The sequence below is a fragment of the Amblyraja radiata genome, chromosome 2 (genome assembly GCF_010909765.2).
Source record: "Amblyraja radiata isolate CabotCenter1 chromosome 2, sAmbRad1.1.pri, whole genome shotgun sequence".
Taxonomy (NCBI): domain Eukaryota; kingdom Metazoa; phylum Chordata; class Chondrichthyes; order Rajiformes; family Rajidae; genus Amblyraja; species Amblyraja radiata.
The window spans coordinates 51,293,788-51,310,768 of record NC_045957.1 but is presented as its reverse complement, the minus strand read 5'-3'; the positions used below and the strand labels follow the sequence as shown (position 1 = coordinate 51,310,768).

The following is a 16,981-nucleotide window of genomic DNA, read 5'->3' as shown; positions in this document are numbered from 1 at the left end:
TTAACATTCAAATGAGGACTCATCCTCACAACACTGTGTGCAATCCAAGTGAATCCTTTTCTGTGGCTTTATTACATAAGGTGCAACTGATGGAATTAAATAAAATTATGATAAAAAATTAAGTTTGAGGTTCAGGTGAAAATCCTCCTGGGTCAGAAGTCAAGAAATCTTTTGTTAGAATGTCTAAAACGGAAGACTCTTCCACCGGGTGGCACCGCAATGGCAGCCACGCCAATAGTCTGTCTGTTCCTTCATCTCTTTTTTGTTATTTTTAGTGTGTTTTAAAAGTTTGTGTTAATGTTGTCTGGTTTGTTTTATGTGTGGGATGGGGAGGGGGTCGGGGGAAACTTTATTTCAGTCTCTTACCTTGCCGGAGATGCGATTGTTTTCCGGGTCGTATCTCCCACATCGTGGAGCTGGAGGCCTTGCCCGGGACTGACTTTGGCCCCTAGTGGACTTGCCATTGGGGCCGATCCCTTGCCTGGGATCGATGCTCCAACCACGGCCTGCGGACTTTAACATCAGGAGCTCGCAGTCTCAAGTAAGAGACTTCCCATCCCACACATGGTCTCTTACTTGAGACTGCGAGCTCCTGATGTTAAAGTCCGCAGGCCGTGGTTGGAGCATCGATCCCAGGCAAGGGATCGGCCCCAATGGCAAGTCCACTAGGGGCCAAAGTCAGTCCCGGGCAAGGCCTCCAGCTCCACGATGTGGGAGATACGACCCGGAAAACAATCGCATCTCCGGCAAGGTAAGAGACTGAAATAAAGTTTCCAAGTGAATCCCACCCCATCCCACACATGTCGGGAGCTTCAAAGTCACAGAAGGTTTCGACCAGCCCCGACCCGGGGTTGATTGCCGGCGCGGGGAGCTGACTCCGCACGTTGCAGGAGCTTGATCACCCCGACGCGGAGGGCCCGACAGTCGGCTACGGGAGTCAAGATCGTCCCATCAACAGAAGGCTTGAGGCCCCCAACCGTGGGAGAACAAAGAAGGGAAGAGATTGAACTTTCTTTTGCCTTCCATCACAGTGAGGAATGTGGAGGGGTCACGGTGGTGGATGTTTATGTTAAAATGTATTTTGTGTATTCTGTTGCTTTTTATTAGTATGACTGTATGGCAAATCAAACTCCTCGTATGTTGCAAAACATATTTGGCTAATAAAGTGTGATTGTGATTAATTGTGAATGGTCTTTGCTAAAATTAGGCTTCTGTGAGGCTGGCATGCATGAACCATCTCCTGGAATATAAGCTTTTAAATAATTTTTCATTAGATCAAACTTTAACTTGAAGGCTCAGAAATACAATGAAGAAAGATGCAGATGGAGTTCAAGAGCATAGTAATATTTTCTCCTATTAAAAAGATATTGCTTATGAGTTTAATTGGCATTAAAAGGTTGTTTTTGAAATGCTGCAAAGAACAAAATATGTCGGATGGTGTTTCTGGAAAGGTCACAAACCTGCTGTGTGTTTCATACAATTTCAGTTTTTATTGCACTTTGTTCTGGGCTTTAGGCCAACAAATAACAATTAGATACAACACTCTCATCACTCAAAAAGCAAATGTCAATTATGGATGTGAATAATGGTGATATCAAATAAATATTTGACTGTGCCAATCCTTGCACGCACGAGTGTAGAGTTGAAGGGCAATGAAATATGGGACATAAATGCTGGTCTTGCCTCCAATGCCCAGATCTTAAAAAATTGTGAAATCATAATTGGGTACACATTTTAATGATTTGCTTTATCCAATAAGTGGCAGAAGAATGTTTATCTTTTGATATAATCCCATCAAATGGTGCCATCTTTCACTGAACTATTTTCCTCCTTGACTTTCAGGTGAATTTATGAGAAGGGAATTGTCTACCATAAAAGAGCATTCTTCTGCAAACCTTTCTGTCCTGGGCCTCCTCCATGGCCAGGGTGAGTCCAACCCCAAATTGGAGGAGCAGCACCTCATATTTCACTTGGGTAGTTTACACCCCAGCGGTATGAACATTGACTTCTCCAATTTCAGGTAGTCCTTGGTTTCTCCCTCCTTCCCCTCCCCTTCCCAGCTCTAACACAACCCATTGTTTCCACCTCTTTCTTCTTCTTCCTCCCCCCCCACAAGAGTCTGAAGAAGGGTCTAGATCCGAAACGTCACCTATTCATTCGCTCCATAGATGCTGCCTCACCCGCTGAGTTTCTCCAGCATTTTTGTCTACCTTTGATTTTTCCAGCATCTGAAGTTCTTTCTTAAACAATCCTTCTGTAAATAGTAGTTATTGACACTAATAAATGTTTTGCTTTCCTGATGCATTACCAATGAAGTAACAACAAAACACACACTTTGAAAAGTTTCAACCCGATAAAATTGTCACCGTTTAAACTAAAGGCCTAAAATATTTTAAGTAAAATTCTCCTGGATTTAAAAAGCAAAGTTCAGGGACCATAAATTGTATATCCTTGTGACAGATTTCAGAATCTGGGAAAAATTACCTGGATGGTAAGAAAGAGAAGGTTATACCTTCTTGTTTGGTGCAAGTTAAATTTAGAATTTCATTAACTAGTTTTGGACAATTGTAAAGGTCCAAAAGCAAAGGCTGTAAATCTGAAGTTAAACAGAAAATACTAAAATAAACACAGCGTCAGGTAGTATCTGAGGAGGAGACAAGCAGGATTCTGATGAAATGTTATCGCTCTGAATTGCTGGGTAAGTCTTCGATAACCCCATTGTTTTCTGGTCTGTGGCCTGGACCATGAATCGTTCCAACCTGGCCTAGGGACTATCTTTCTGCTGGGTAGACACAAGATACTGGAGTAACTCAACGAGCCAAGCAGCAACTCTGGAGAGAAGGAATAGGTGGCGTTTCGGGTCGAGACCTTACTTCAGACTTTCCTACACATCCTTCTGCGGGGAGCAGCTCCCAGCACAACTGGCCTCTCCTGATGTATATGACCAGCTGCAGAAAAAAGTTAACAATGTTGAGACCCTGCAGCACCTACCCCTCCCTCACACCTCGAACCCTGCATCACCACCATTCATTCAACTAAATGCTTGGGTCTTTGACATTTCCAAAGTTTTACTGTCACCGAGCACCAGTCAAAAATGATTAGATGTAAAAATTATTTTAAAAAAATAATTTAAAAACTTTAATCAATAAAATTTAAGTTAAATCTATCAAACCAAACATAATTTGCCTTTCTCACAAGATCTACCTTCTCCCATGGATTTCAATACATCACTATGTTTGGTTATCCTGACATGGGCCCAGCAGGTGGAGCTCCGGGTCTAACAGTGGATAATCTGGTAGATGGATTCCATGAGGATTCAGTTGGAAGGCTGCTGATATTAGCTGCCTTCATGAGGCAGCACTTCCTGTAGATCCCTCTGATGGTGGAGAGGTCAGTATCCCAGGTAGTGTCTACCACTCTGTAATCTCCTTTGTTCTTAGGCGCTCGAGTTGCCAAACCAGGCTGTGACGCAACCAGTCAGTATGCTCTACACTCTACAGCTGCAGAAGTTCGATTGAGCATTCAGCGAAATGCTGAATCTCCTCAAACTTTTAATGAAGTAGAGGCATCGGTGAGCTTTCTTTGTAATAGGATCAATTGCTGGACCCAGGTCTGGTAATCAGAGATGCACATATTAGAAACTTGAAACTGTTGATTCTCTCTAACTCCTTTCTGCCAAAGATGACAGGTGTAGGGACCTTTGGCTTTCCCTTCCTGAAGTCAACAATCAGCTATTTGGATCTGCTAATGATGAGAGCAAAATTGTGGTTCTGGGCACCCCTCTCCAGATGACTGAACTCCCTCCTGTTCTCGGACTTGTCATTACCCGTTATTTGTGCAACAATGGTGGTATCGATGGAGAATACAAAGGAGGCATTGAAGCCTTGTCTCGCTATACCATCATGGGTATAAAGAAAGCCCTGCAGGGGACTGAGCATGCAGCCTTGAGTTGCCGGTGGTCAAAGTGGAGGTGTTGTTGTTAGTACTTGTACTGATTGAGGTTTGCCGATGAGGAAGTCGAGGATCCTGTTTCATAGATGCAAGCACAAATTTAGTTCCCAGACTTTGATGATGAGTTTGGATGCTTTCCAAAGGTTCACTCTCATGAAGGACCATCTGATAATAGAGAGGCTTCACTGGATCTGGGGGCTCATGAAGATACATAATTGTTCCACCTTTTCAAACAAGCATAGAAGGTACTGGGCTCATCCAGGAGTGATGTGTCACTGTAATTGAACTGTTCAGTTCCACCATATAGAAAGTTATGGCCTGCAAGCACTGCCACATCTGCCGACATCCATCTGAGCCTCCTGTTTTGACCAGTTGTTTGGTTTTACACCCAAATTGTCTTTCATCCACCCATGTAGTCAGACTACATCATCGAAATCCCACGCAGAAAGTGAATGCAGCCGATTGTTGTGGTTAGGGTTTGAAATTCCATGTGAGGAATAGAGAATGGAAAAAACAAATTTTGTTTGTTATTAGAAGGCTAGAATCTTATTATTGTGGAGGAGTTGATCAATTTGATGGAAGTCAACAGTTCACAGAGATTGCAAAGTTACTGTGGGTAATTGGGAGTGCAGAGCTGAGGTCAGTCAGTCAGATAAGTCTTGATATAAAATGGCAGAGACAGCTCGAGAGATTGAGTAGCCTAGTCCCGCTCCTAATGCATGTGTTCGCATGTTTGACCTACAACATTACAGCAGCAGGTCCTTCTCAACTTTCCAGGTCGCTTGCCACAAAAAAATTGGGATATCTATAAATCACCTTCCTTTTTCTTTCTCATTTTGCTGAAGCTAAACTGATAGAAATACGCACTATTGATAATATGACCAGAGCTGCATTTCTGCACAATTCAGCTCCAATTTAAGGAGACCTTTTGTTATTCACATACTGAACATTACACCCTGGTTAATGCAAATTAACTGCATAGTTTATGCATTTGGTAAGCAAATATCATAAATTATGTAAGTAAACCTAGCAATGAAAGCGTTAAACACATACAATTTTGAAGTTGGGTTTGGCTAATGAATATAATCTGTTTCTTGTTTAACTTGTTTAACAATATTCATTTGCATGTCTGATTTTACTGTCAAAAATCTACTATCAAGCCAGGAGGGTGTGAAATTAATTATCTTTCATATTACAATTTATTTTAGTATGTATTTTGTTTAACTACTTTACTTTAATTAAATATTGGAATTATACAAATTGCTTAAAACAAATCAACACAAAATGTTTCACACTTTCGATGTTGTGGATTGTTCACTCACTCACATTTCAGATTCAAATTATATGAACCATTAAGGTCTCAGGCAGATTTAATTACTTCTAATCACCCTCGATTATAATCAAAACATGGCTCACTAAGTAATATACATCTGTTAAAATGTATATGAAGCACCAGAACTGAGAAAGTCAAAGGAAGGAGGAAGCTTAAACTCATAGTAATGACAAATATAGAAAAATATACAGTCATTTGTATATCTGACATGTCCTAAATAGCCACCATCATCATAACTAATTGTCGATGTTTTTCATTCAGGGTTTCAAACTGTCAAATATGCTGTATCCAATTACTTTCTTTCAAATGCTTCATTGCCTGCCTAATGAATTTTGGGTATATTCACACGCAAACCATGTTTGGTTAACATAATGAAGGACATTTCTTCTTTACTGCAATATTCATGATCTGGGGTTATCCCCAAAGGAATACAAACGTGATTTTCAAAGAGACTAGAATTGGAATTCTTTACACAGTCGCCTGATATGTAAACCACTCGAATGCTGCCCAAGAGGGGTAGCAGCATCCTTTGAATGAACAGCACGGCTGGATGTTAAGCCACCTAATCAGAGCCCAACCATGATAATCACAGTTTATCACAGTAACAAGCAGGAAATTAGCCTCCTGACCGCTGTAAAATATCAGGCAGAAAGTAATCCTGATGTGCTGATCAGTAAATTGCAGCATAAGTGAGATAGGAACACAAAAGATGTGTTTGGCTGATTTCAGCATGGCCTTTATCATCAAGGAGAGACTGTTGAGGAGCTTGGCAGTATCTGCCGAAGTAATCTACACCTGTCTTAATCCAAAGAATTTGAGGTGGGCTTGGAAGGAAGTAACATGGCAATTGAAGGATGTCTGCATCAAACACAAACATCAGCTTCAGGTACATTCAACTAAATCAAAGAAACGAGAAATACAATGTTTCTGATTGGCAGTCAAGGATATTCATTTAAGGAGCTTACAAGAATTTGAAATCTAGCAACTACAATCTCCAGGTATTAGGCCAATGGTTAAAAACACTGTCAGGCAGAGTGTATATTGGGCTTCTAATTCAGTATCCACTGTTTTGTATTATTACCATATTCCAATTTCCCATCCCTGATGTTCAAATTGAAAAAAGAGTTGAATAAAAATTGAATAAATAATAAACAAATAAAATCGCCAACTAAAAATGTCTTAATCTTTTGCAGAGGTGTTCAACTTTTGTAGACATATACAATGTGCAGTTATTTTTCTTTTGCATATATCCCAACCACAACTAAGATGTTGTAGCTATTACAGAAACCTGGTTAAGAGAGGGGCATGATAGGCAGCTCAATGCTCTTGGGTAGAGGTGCATCAGGAGAGACAGAGATGAGGGTAAAAGAGGAGGGGGTTATTGGTTAAGGAGGATGTCATGGCAATGGCCTGAGGTGACATTATGGATGGTTTGTCTCGTGAGGCTATATGGGTGGAGCTGAAGTACAAGAAAGATGATGACCATGTTGGGAGTGTACTACAGGTCCCCAAATAGTCAACGGGGATTAGAAAAACAAATATACCAGTAGATTCTAGGCAGCTGCAGGTCTAATAAGATTCTTGCAGTAAGGGATTTGAACTTTCCCAAGATTGACTGGGTATGTCATAATGTGAAAGGTGTAGACGGAGTGGAATTTGTCAAATGTGTTTAGGAAAGTTTCAGTGTGCAACATAATGTTAGAGAGCACAGTTACATGTTTTTTTGAGCTATTTATCCAATGTGCCTTTTATGCACTTGCCACACTCCAATTATCTCCCAAACATTTCTTCAAATTAATTCAAAAATGCTTATTCAAACCTACTGATGATACGATGAGGAAGTACATGCAGAACACACCAATTCAAAGTGAGCAAAATAGAATGGATTTGGGTGGACTGTACTATTCATACCACATCCTATTCAAATAATAAATAGTTTAAACCAGAAACAATATTTTCCCATGTTAGTAATAAACTCATGTAAACAATATACAGATGTAGGCTATTCAGACCATTGGAGCTGCTTCACCATGCAGTACAATCAAGGCTGCTCATCCATTTCAGTACCCTGTTGCTGTTTTCTTTCCCCATGACATACTTTTAGTATTACTGAATAACTGAACAGATTTAATGAGTTGAAAACCATTAACACTGCAGATGCTAGAGTTTAAAATAAAAACTGAAAATGATCAGCAGGTCAGGCCATTTCTGTGGGAAGAGAAACAGCTAATGTTTCATATCAAAAACCCTCCCTCAGAACTCTGACAGAAGATCTTCAATCTAAAACACAAGCTCTGTTTCTCTTCCCACAGATGCTGCCAACCATATGAATAATGACAGTATTTTCTATATTTAATGTGGCAGAAACTTTCTCCCTGGCTGAAGACATTTCTCCTGATCTCATTTCTAAATGGACCGTCTGTAACATTGTGACTACTGGTCACTGGTTCTGAACCCTCCAACCATCAGGAACATCCTTCTTTCAAAGGTACACAAAAAAGCTGGAGAAACTCAACGGGTGCAGCAGCATCTATGGAGCGAAGGAAATAGGCAACATTTCGGGCCAAAACCCTTCTTCAGACTGATCGGGGGTGGGCGGGGGGCGGGGACAAGAAAGGAAAAAGGAGGAGGAGCCCGAAGGCTGGGGGATGGGAGGAGACAGCAGGGGGACTGAGGAAGGGGAGGAGACAGCAAGGACTAACAAAATTGGGAGAATTCGATGTTCATGCCCCCAGGATGCAGACTCCCCAAGCGGAATATGAGGTGCTGTTCCTCCAATTTACGGTGTTGCTCGCTGTGGCCATGGAGGAGACCCAGGACAGAGAGGTCGGAGACGGAGTGGGAGGGGGAGTTGAAGTGCTGAGCCACCGGGAGGTCAGCTTGGTTATTGCGGACCGAGCGGAGGTGTTCGGCGAAACGATCGCCCAACCTCCGCTTGGTCTCACCGATATAGATCTGCTGACATCTAGAGCAGCGGATGCAATAGATGAGGTTGGAGGAGATGCAGGTAAACCTCTGTCGCACCTGGAACGACTGCTTGGGTCCTTGAACGGAGTCGAGGGGGGAGGTAAAGGGACAAGTGTTGCATCTCTTGCGGTTGCAAGGGAAAGTGCCCGGGGAGGGGGTGGTACGAGAGGGAAGGGAAGAATTGACAAGGGAGTTATGGAGGGAGCGGTCTTTGCGGAAGGCAGATATGGGGGGAGATGGGAAGATGTGGCGAGTGGTGGGGTCACATTGGAGGTGGCGAAACTGACGGAGGATTACTTGTTGTATGTGACGGCTGGTGGGGTGAAAGGTGAGGACTAGGGGGACTCTGCCCTTGTTGCGAGTGGGGGGATGGGGAGAGAGAGCAGTGTTGCAGGGTATGGAAGAGACCCTGGTGCGAGCCTCATCTATGGTGGAGGAGGGGAACCCCCGTTCCCTGAATAATTAGGACATTTCAGATGTCCTGGTGTGGAACGCCTCATCCGTGGAGCAGATGCGGCGTAGACGGAGGAATTGGGAGTAGGGGATGGAGTACTTGCAGGAAGCAGGGTGGGAAGAAGTGTAGTCCAGATAGCCATGGGAGTCAGTGGGTTTATAGTGGATGTCGGTCAGAAGTCTATCACCTGCAATGGAGATAGTGAGGTCAAGGAATGGTAGGGAAGTGTCGGAAATGATCCAGGTGTATTTGAATGCCGGATGGAAGTTAGTGATGAAGTGGATGAAGTCAGTCAGTTGTGTGCGGGTGCAGGAGGTGGCACCAAAGCAGTCGTCGATGTAGCGGAGGTAGAGGTCGGCGATGGGGCCCTGTTATGTATTGAACAAGGATTGCTCGACGTAACCGACAAATAGGCAGGCATAGCTGGGGCCCATGCGTGTGCCCATAACTACGCCTTGTATTTGGAGGAAATGGGAGGAGTCGAACGTGAAGTTATTGAGGGTAAGGACCAGCTCCGCTAGGCGGAGGAGAGTGTCAGTGGCTGGGTATAGGTTGCTTCTCTGGTCGAGGAAGAACCGGAGGGCTTTGAGACCAATCTGGTGGGGGATGGAGGTGTAGAATGACTGGACGTCCATGGTGAAGATGAGGGGATGGGGGCCTAGAGAATGGAATGCGCGGAGACGACGGAAAGTGTCTGAGGTGTCTTGAACATAGGTAGGGAGGGATTTAACCAAGGGGGATAGGATAGAGTCAATGTATTTGGAAATGAGTTCGGTGGGGCACGAACAGGCAGAGACAATGGGTCTTCCGGGACAGTCAGGTTTGTGGATTTTGGGGAGAAGGTAAATTCGGGCCGTGCGGGGCTGGGGAACAATGAGGTTGGAGGCTCGGTCGGGTAGGGCATTGGAGTTGATGAAGTCGGTGATGGTGCTGGAGATGGTGGCCTGGTGCTCGTCAGTGGGGTCATGGTCCAGGGGTAAGTAGGAGGAGGTGTCCGAGAGTTGGCGCGTGGCCTCAGCTTTGTAGAGATCGGCGCGCCAGACTGCCACGGCACCTCCCTTGTCGGCGGGTTTGATAACCCAATCTGGGTTGTTGCGGAGTGAGTCGATGGCAGAACGTTCATGGGGGGAGAGATTGGAGTGAGACAGGGGAGTGGAGAAGTTGAGGCGGTTGATGTCGCGACGGCAGTTTTTGATGAAGAGTTCTAAAGCCGGAAGTTGGCCACGAGGGGGGTTCCACGAGGAGGGGGTGTGTTGGAGACGGGAAAAGGGGTCATCAGTGGGGGGCGAGGACTCCTTCCCATGGAAGTACGCTGTGATGCGGAGGTGACGGTAGAAGAGCTCCAAGTCGTGGTGGGCGCGGAATTCATTGAGGTGGGGACGGAGGGGGACAAAGGTAAGACCTCTGTTGAGGACAGACCGTTGGGTGGGGGAGAGGGGGAGGTCGGGGGGGATAGTGAACACCCGGCAGGGATGGGGGTTGGGGCCGGAGGAAGGCAGGTGGGTGGACTGGGGACGAGGCGATGTGTGGTGGGGAGGCGATGTGTGGTGGGGAGGCGATGTGTGGTGGGTGGTGGGGTGGGTGGTGGGTGGTCAGGGGGTGGGGGTGAGAGGGCTGTGGTGTGGGTGGGGATGAGCAGGGGTCACATAGTTAGAGGGGGATGGGGAAGACTCAGTGGAACTGCCACTGAGGTTGACCAGGCTGGGCAGACTAGCACTAGGACCCAGTGGAGTCAAACCCAGGAGAGTGGGAGTTAGCAGCGTGGAGGCTTCAGGCCCAGTGGAGAGTCCAGGCTCCAGGTAAGGCGACGGCTGTGGGTTGCTGGAGGGAGGTGGAGTGGCGCGGGTTAACGGACCCGATGTTCGGAGTCCAGTGGCGCGGGTCAACGGACCCGATGGTGGGAGTCCAGTGAGTTCCCGCCCCCCCCCCCCCCCGATCAGTCTGAAGAAGGGTTTCGGCCCGAAACGTTGCCTATTTCCTTCGCTCCATAGATGCTGCTGCACCTGCTGAGTTTCTCCAGCTTTTTTGTGTACCTTCGATTTACCAGCATCTGTAGTTCCTTCTTAAATCCTTCTTTCAAGTTGTTCCAGTTTTCAAGCCCTGTCAAAATCTTGTACATTTCCATGAAATCCCTATTGCATTCTTCCAAGCTCCGTGAATAGGGCGTATCAATCCAACTTCAGAAAACCCCTTTCTTGTCATCACAGGAATCAGTCCAATTTATTACATGCCCTTTAAGATACAAACATCCTGCTGTTTCTTATATGTAAATCTCCTCACAATCCTATCACATTATGCCCTCTCCACCCCAATGGATCACACACAAGATTATTAATTATTCCTTTTTTCATGGCACAATGACCAGTCCAGGATGGACTATTCTCCAGTCAGTTCATTATATTGGTTTTATGTACATATTACAGGAATTTCTCTATTAATGGCATCACTGCTAACTTGGTCTGAGCAATAAATATGTATATTGTAATCACCCCTAATTATAATCATGCCCTCTTTTCTTGCATCTCTAATTTCTGGGTCTGGCTGTTTCTCTGCTCCACTCATTCAGACTCCATATCATATTTCTTTGAGCCAAAATCCATTCTCACCATTGCATTGATTTCCTGCTTTACAAAGAACACAACCTCATCATTCTTTCTTTTATGTCTGCCCTCCCTCAGGATTGAATGTCACTGCATGTTCAGTTGCCATCCTTGATCACTTTGCGGCCCTGACCCATCATGGTAACAAAAAAACACATTTATATCTAGCTACACAGGTAATTTATGTATCTTATTGTTAATGCTCTGCTCATTAAGGCATCGTACCTTTACACTGACTTTAACATTTAACCGCTCTTAGGTTTTTGCATCACACGCCTGTTTGTCTCCTGTCCATTTTTGCTCCCTTCCATTAGAGCTTCTAGATTTTCTCTCTTTCATTTCTCCTATTTCCCCCTTCTGTCTCCCTTCTCATGTTCCTCTTTCCTTGATATTTCCATGCATTGCTATCTTGTGTTAATGTGGACAAAAAGTTAAGTTGCTCCAGTAATGACATAGCCCTGAATTATATGCCTCAATCGTCCTAGTTTTCTTTTGTTATTTATCTTTGGCTTAAGCAAGTGATAAGCATATAGAAACAAGGCACTGCAGTTGCTGGTTTACAACAAAAATATATAGAGTGTCAGAGTAACTCAGCAGATCAGGGAGCATCTCTGGAGAAAATGGATAAGTAATGTTTCAGGTTGGGACCTTTCTTCAGACTGATTATAGGGAGGGGGCGGGGGTGGGGTGAGGAATGGAAAACTTCATCTTGTGTTCCTGATGTGACCTCCTATACATCGGCGAGACCAGGCATCATTTTCGCCGAACACTTGTGCTTCGTCTGCCAGGATCAGGATCTCCTGGTAGCTAACCATTTTAATTCCTCTTCACATACTCTGTCTTGGGCCTCCTCCATTGCCATAGTGAGGCTACAAGCAAACTGGAGGAACACCATCTCACATTCTCAGGGTAGCATACAACCCACTGGTTTTAACATTGAATTCTCCAATTATAGGGACCTATAAACCCTCCTCCCCTTCTTCCCCCATTCTGCTACCTCCCATCTTTCCCCTTATCCCCTCCTCTGTGCCCCACCTGGGCGTACCTATTTCTCCCCCCCCCTTCATTTCTTCCTGTAGCTTCACAATTTGCAACTCTTCAATCCTTTTGTCTCACACCTTCTGTCTTTTCATCTCTGTCCTTTGTCCAACCATCTGCCTATCATAAAACCCTCCTACCTCTGTCAGCCTATTACCTGCTAGGCTTTGTCCAGCCCCTCCTCTCTTCCAGCTTTCTTCCTCCCCTCCACCTCAATCAACCTGAAGGATTCCAATCTGAAATGTCACCTATCCATCTTCTTCAGAGATGATATTGATGTGGAAGATCTCCCAATGAAAGTTATCTTTCGTCTTTCATGTCTTTAACCTGCTTGTGCCCCTCAATGTTAAATCGTATCAGTTTTCACTCTGAAACTGGTAAAGGTATCAATGTGTTGACAATTAGAACAATCATCAAAAATTCTCTTACTTTAGTATTTGCCTCCAGGTAATTGTAAAGGACGTTAACAGATATAACAAGATCGCCTGTATTGAAGGGATAACTTCGGTTCCAACCTTGAGGGCCAAACTTGCGTCTTTCTGCAACACATGCATGGAAGTAGCAGAGGCAGAATAGAATGGTTTTGAACTCTTGCTCTCGAGAACACATTTCCAAGATATTCTGTAAGACACAAAACAAAAGCAATCAATTATGACTTTTTGACTATAGCCTAAACTATCAGAAATATTATCCTTAACATGTGGGGAATAGATAGGTGATTGTACAGAGTCTTTTACCCAGAGTAGTGGAATCAAGAACCAGAGGACTTAGGTTTAAGTTGAGCAGGAGATTTAAGCGATGATCTTGTAGGGTAGATGTGGAGACGTGGATATTACCAGTAGTAGGAGTCTAGGACCAGAGGGCACAGCCTCAAAATAAAAGGACATACCTTTAGAATGGAGATGAGGAGGAATTTCTATGTCCAGAGGATGGTGAATCTGTGAAATTCATTGCCACATACGGCTTTGGAGGCTGAGTCATTGGGTATTTTTAAATCGGAGATTGATAGCTTCTTAATTAGTAAGGGTGTCAAAAGTAATGGGGAGAAGGCAGGAGCATGGGGTTGAGAGGGAAATATAGATCAGCCACGATTGAATGATGGAGCATACTTGATGGGCCGAATGGCCTAATTCTGCTCCTATTTCGTCTGATCTCAATAGGAATCTGAGTGGCAACTTTTTTCACATAGAGGGTGTGAGTATATGGAACGAGCTGCCAGAGGAGGAAGTTGAGGCAGGTACTATAACAAGATGTAAAATACATTTGGGCAGGTACATGGGCAGGTGGTACAAGCATAGATGGGTATCTTGGTCAGCCTGCGCAAGTTGGACCGATGGCCTGTTTCTGTGCTGCATGATTTGATTACTTTAAAATCGAAAACAGACAGCGGGAATAGCCAAAACTCATACATGTTCCCAATATGGTGTTTCAAGGAATCTGTACCAATTTAGCTTTTTGGGAGTAATTCTACTTTAAACAATGGCATAAAAATGAAGCAATATTGGATGAGCTAGGCATTATAACTCTTATATTACATATAACAGGTTGCTGATCATAACTATATCTGTTGTATATTAAGACAAACAAAATTAATTAATTAATTATCTTTATTTTATTTTAAAAGTGTGCAGCTTTATTTCTATTCGCTTGAAGTGTAGCATTACATATTTTCTTTCCATGGCAGTATCTTAACATTGATATGATGCTAGTCTTTATTGGTTATGTGCTGATATGCAACTTAACCAGATATTCCTATTAATCTTCATAATAGCATGGAGACAGGCCCTTCGGCCCACCGGGTCCGTGCCGACAAGCGATCCCCGCACATTAACACTATCCTACACACATTAGGGACAATTATTTTACACATACGCCAAGCCAATGAACCTACAAACCTGTATGTCTTTGGAGTGTGGGAGGAAATCAAAGATCTCGGAGAAAACCCATGCGGTTATGAGGAGAACATAAAAACTCCGTGCAGACAGCACCCATAGTCGGGATCGAACCTGGGACTTTGGTGCTGCAAGTGTTGTAAGGCAGCAACTCTACCACTGTGCCACAACCATTGTAGCCTCTCTCAAAATAACATTTTGAAAAAAATAGTATTCAATCTTTGAAAGTAAATATGTTTATTGTATATTTCTAGAAGATTACCTGAGAGAAAAAAATGTCAGCTTGACCTTGACACAATAGAATGAAGCACGAACAGGATTAAATCTATAAATTGTGTAGCTGCTACCTGGTCAAAGTTAGACATAGCTGCATGCAGGTTTGCCAGCATGCCAGTAGGTGGCTCATTAGTGATCTTGATTGAGATTTCCAGAATTCCCTGAGGAATTACATGCTCCTCAGAGGTGGGTGCAGGCTCAGCACTAATGAAGACTCTGAAGTCAGGATGACTGCCCTCACTGAATTGTTCCAGTAGCTTTTCTAGTGTTCCCAGCCATTTCACCACGAGATGAACATTCTGAAAACATAAGCATGGACAAGATTTTTAATGAAACAATCTGGAACTTACTTTTTGAATAATCTAATAGTTACCTTGAATTGATAGTAATAAATGTCTTATTTGTATTCAAAGTTAGGAAGTTAGAAAGATCAAATTATCATACTTATATATGCAAATTAATCACAAAGAATGAACAGGATAAAACTTTGCACGAGACACGATGATGTTCTGAAGCATCTTTTCATTCTGATCCTTATCCAACAATGATAACCCTGGAAAGCTTGTTGATAAACTCATTAAGGTAGCAGGACATGCAGGTAATATGGTGGTTAAATGTCCAATAAGGAGTCCAATCCAGGACATGGCCACACAAGAGTAAGTTGGCAATGCTAGAACTGTAAAATAGATTGGTTAGTAGGACAAAGCCAAAGTGTTATAAATAACCGGAGGCAGAACAGCGGGGCTGGAGAGCTAAGATCTGCCCGGAAGAAGTTGGATGTCGAGGATTCGTGGCAACATCTACCTTAAGACTGATGAAGGACCTGGGGATCAGCGGACAAGCCCTACGCCAGGCCATCAAAGAAATATCACGGGTGGCAGAGTGGAGTAGCCAGTGGCTCTGGCTGAAGAGGAACGACCCCATTTGGTCTCCCAAATAACCGACTAGACAGATGCAGAGGGGGTGGTTCTGGGACGTCAGAATGCACCGCTGAGCCTACTGGAGACGTCGTGGGTTCAATCAGTGAAACGTCGAAGAAAGTAGGTGCCCATTTGATCACCCCAATGACGTGTCTGCCTAGCCTCTCTCAACATCGGAGGAGCAGAGGTGGGTGCAGAAGGCTCCCATCACCATCGGGAGTAAATTGATATTTGGCACTTTAAACTTTTAACATCTAGTCCTGTGTATTTGTAAACAACGTTTGGTCACCATACAATAGGAAATGGCTCATGCCCCAATTTGTCTGATTCTCCAAATGTAGATATGCATCGTATTTTAGATTACCATCAGAGAGATTTCACCGTCTTGATTGTTTAAATGTAAGATGGAGACCTGATAGAAAGAAAATTCAGAGGAGCCACTGTTCCTAACTCTCATATGGGTAATTCAGATTGTCAATTTTAGACACAACACACATGTACAGCAAGGAAAAGGGGAATGGGAACAGAATAGAAATGGAAATCTTATCTCCCTTCAAGCCAGCCACAGATACAGAGAAAACAACTAGGTTTTGCACCAATTATCATGGACAACTAAAATAAGTATGCAACATATTAGTTGAAAGCCCTCGTTAAATGGATCTTTTATCATCTGACGTTGATAGTTAATAACTGTTGATTTAATGTATCTTTTATTTCGTGTACCTGCAAAATGACCCAATGGCCTTCCTTGGAAGCTTTTACCAAAGCAGATTCAGCCACCACCTCCTGGCCTTGGCCCAGGGAAACATTATGAAAATTTCCAGCATCAATAGTGAACCCTAGTTTTTTACCTATAAAGAAAGTAATGCACAACCAATATATTTCCATGACATGACTATAATAACTATATGTGAAACAGCTGTTCATGTTTACATCTACTATTGAAATAAACCATGAAACTGTGCCAGATTTAAACTCATTCATGTACACCTATCAGTGGACTATTTCTACAAATGTGCTACATTTACAACATAACAAGCAGCAAAATAGAAGTGTATATGAAGGAACTGCAGATGCTGGTTTACACCAAAGATAGGTACAAAATGCTGGAGTAACTCAGTGGGTCAGGCAGCATCTCTGGAGAGAAGGAATGGGTGACGTTTCAGGTCGAGACCCTTCTTCAGACTAAGAGTTAGGGTGGGGGACACGAAAGGTACGGGGAGGGTTTTGACCCAAAATTTCACTATTCCTTTTCTCCAGAGATGCTGCCTGACCTGCTGAGTTACTCCAGCATTTTGTGTCTAGTAAAATAAAAGTGATAGAATGCTCTAGAGTCTGGTCTAGGAAGCATGACAACTAGGTGCTACAATGTGATATTAGGTGGTTGTAACATTTAACCGTTTTCCTGGCTATCCTTCCAAAGTCTGTTCACAACTCATAAGGATTCATTCTGTCAGCATGGTCACTGTAAACATAGAAAAACAGGTGCAGGAGTAGGCTATTCAGCCCCTCGAGCCAGCACCATCATTCAATATGATCATGGCTGATCA

At 43.6% G+C, this 16,981-nt stretch overlaps 1 protein-coding gene across 1 annotated transcript in view; it reads right to left on the bottom strand.

The window, feature by feature from the left end:
• The window catches only part of dnah11 (dynein axonemal heavy chain 11), a 317,498-nt gene that overhangs the window by 21,329 nt on the left and 279,188 nt on the right, over positions 1-16,981 (bottom strand). Inside the window, exons 73-75 of the mRNA XM_033046160.1 lie at positions 16,155-16,282; positions 14,583-14,810; positions 12,773-12,964 (exon numbers count right to left, since the gene is read on the bottom strand). Coding sequence (XP_032902051.1) covers positions 12,773-12,964; positions 14,583-14,810; positions 16,155-16,282 — 548 coding nt within the window. The remainder of the gene's footprint in view (positions 1-12,772; positions 12,965-14,582; positions 14,811-16,154; positions 16,283-16,981) is intronic.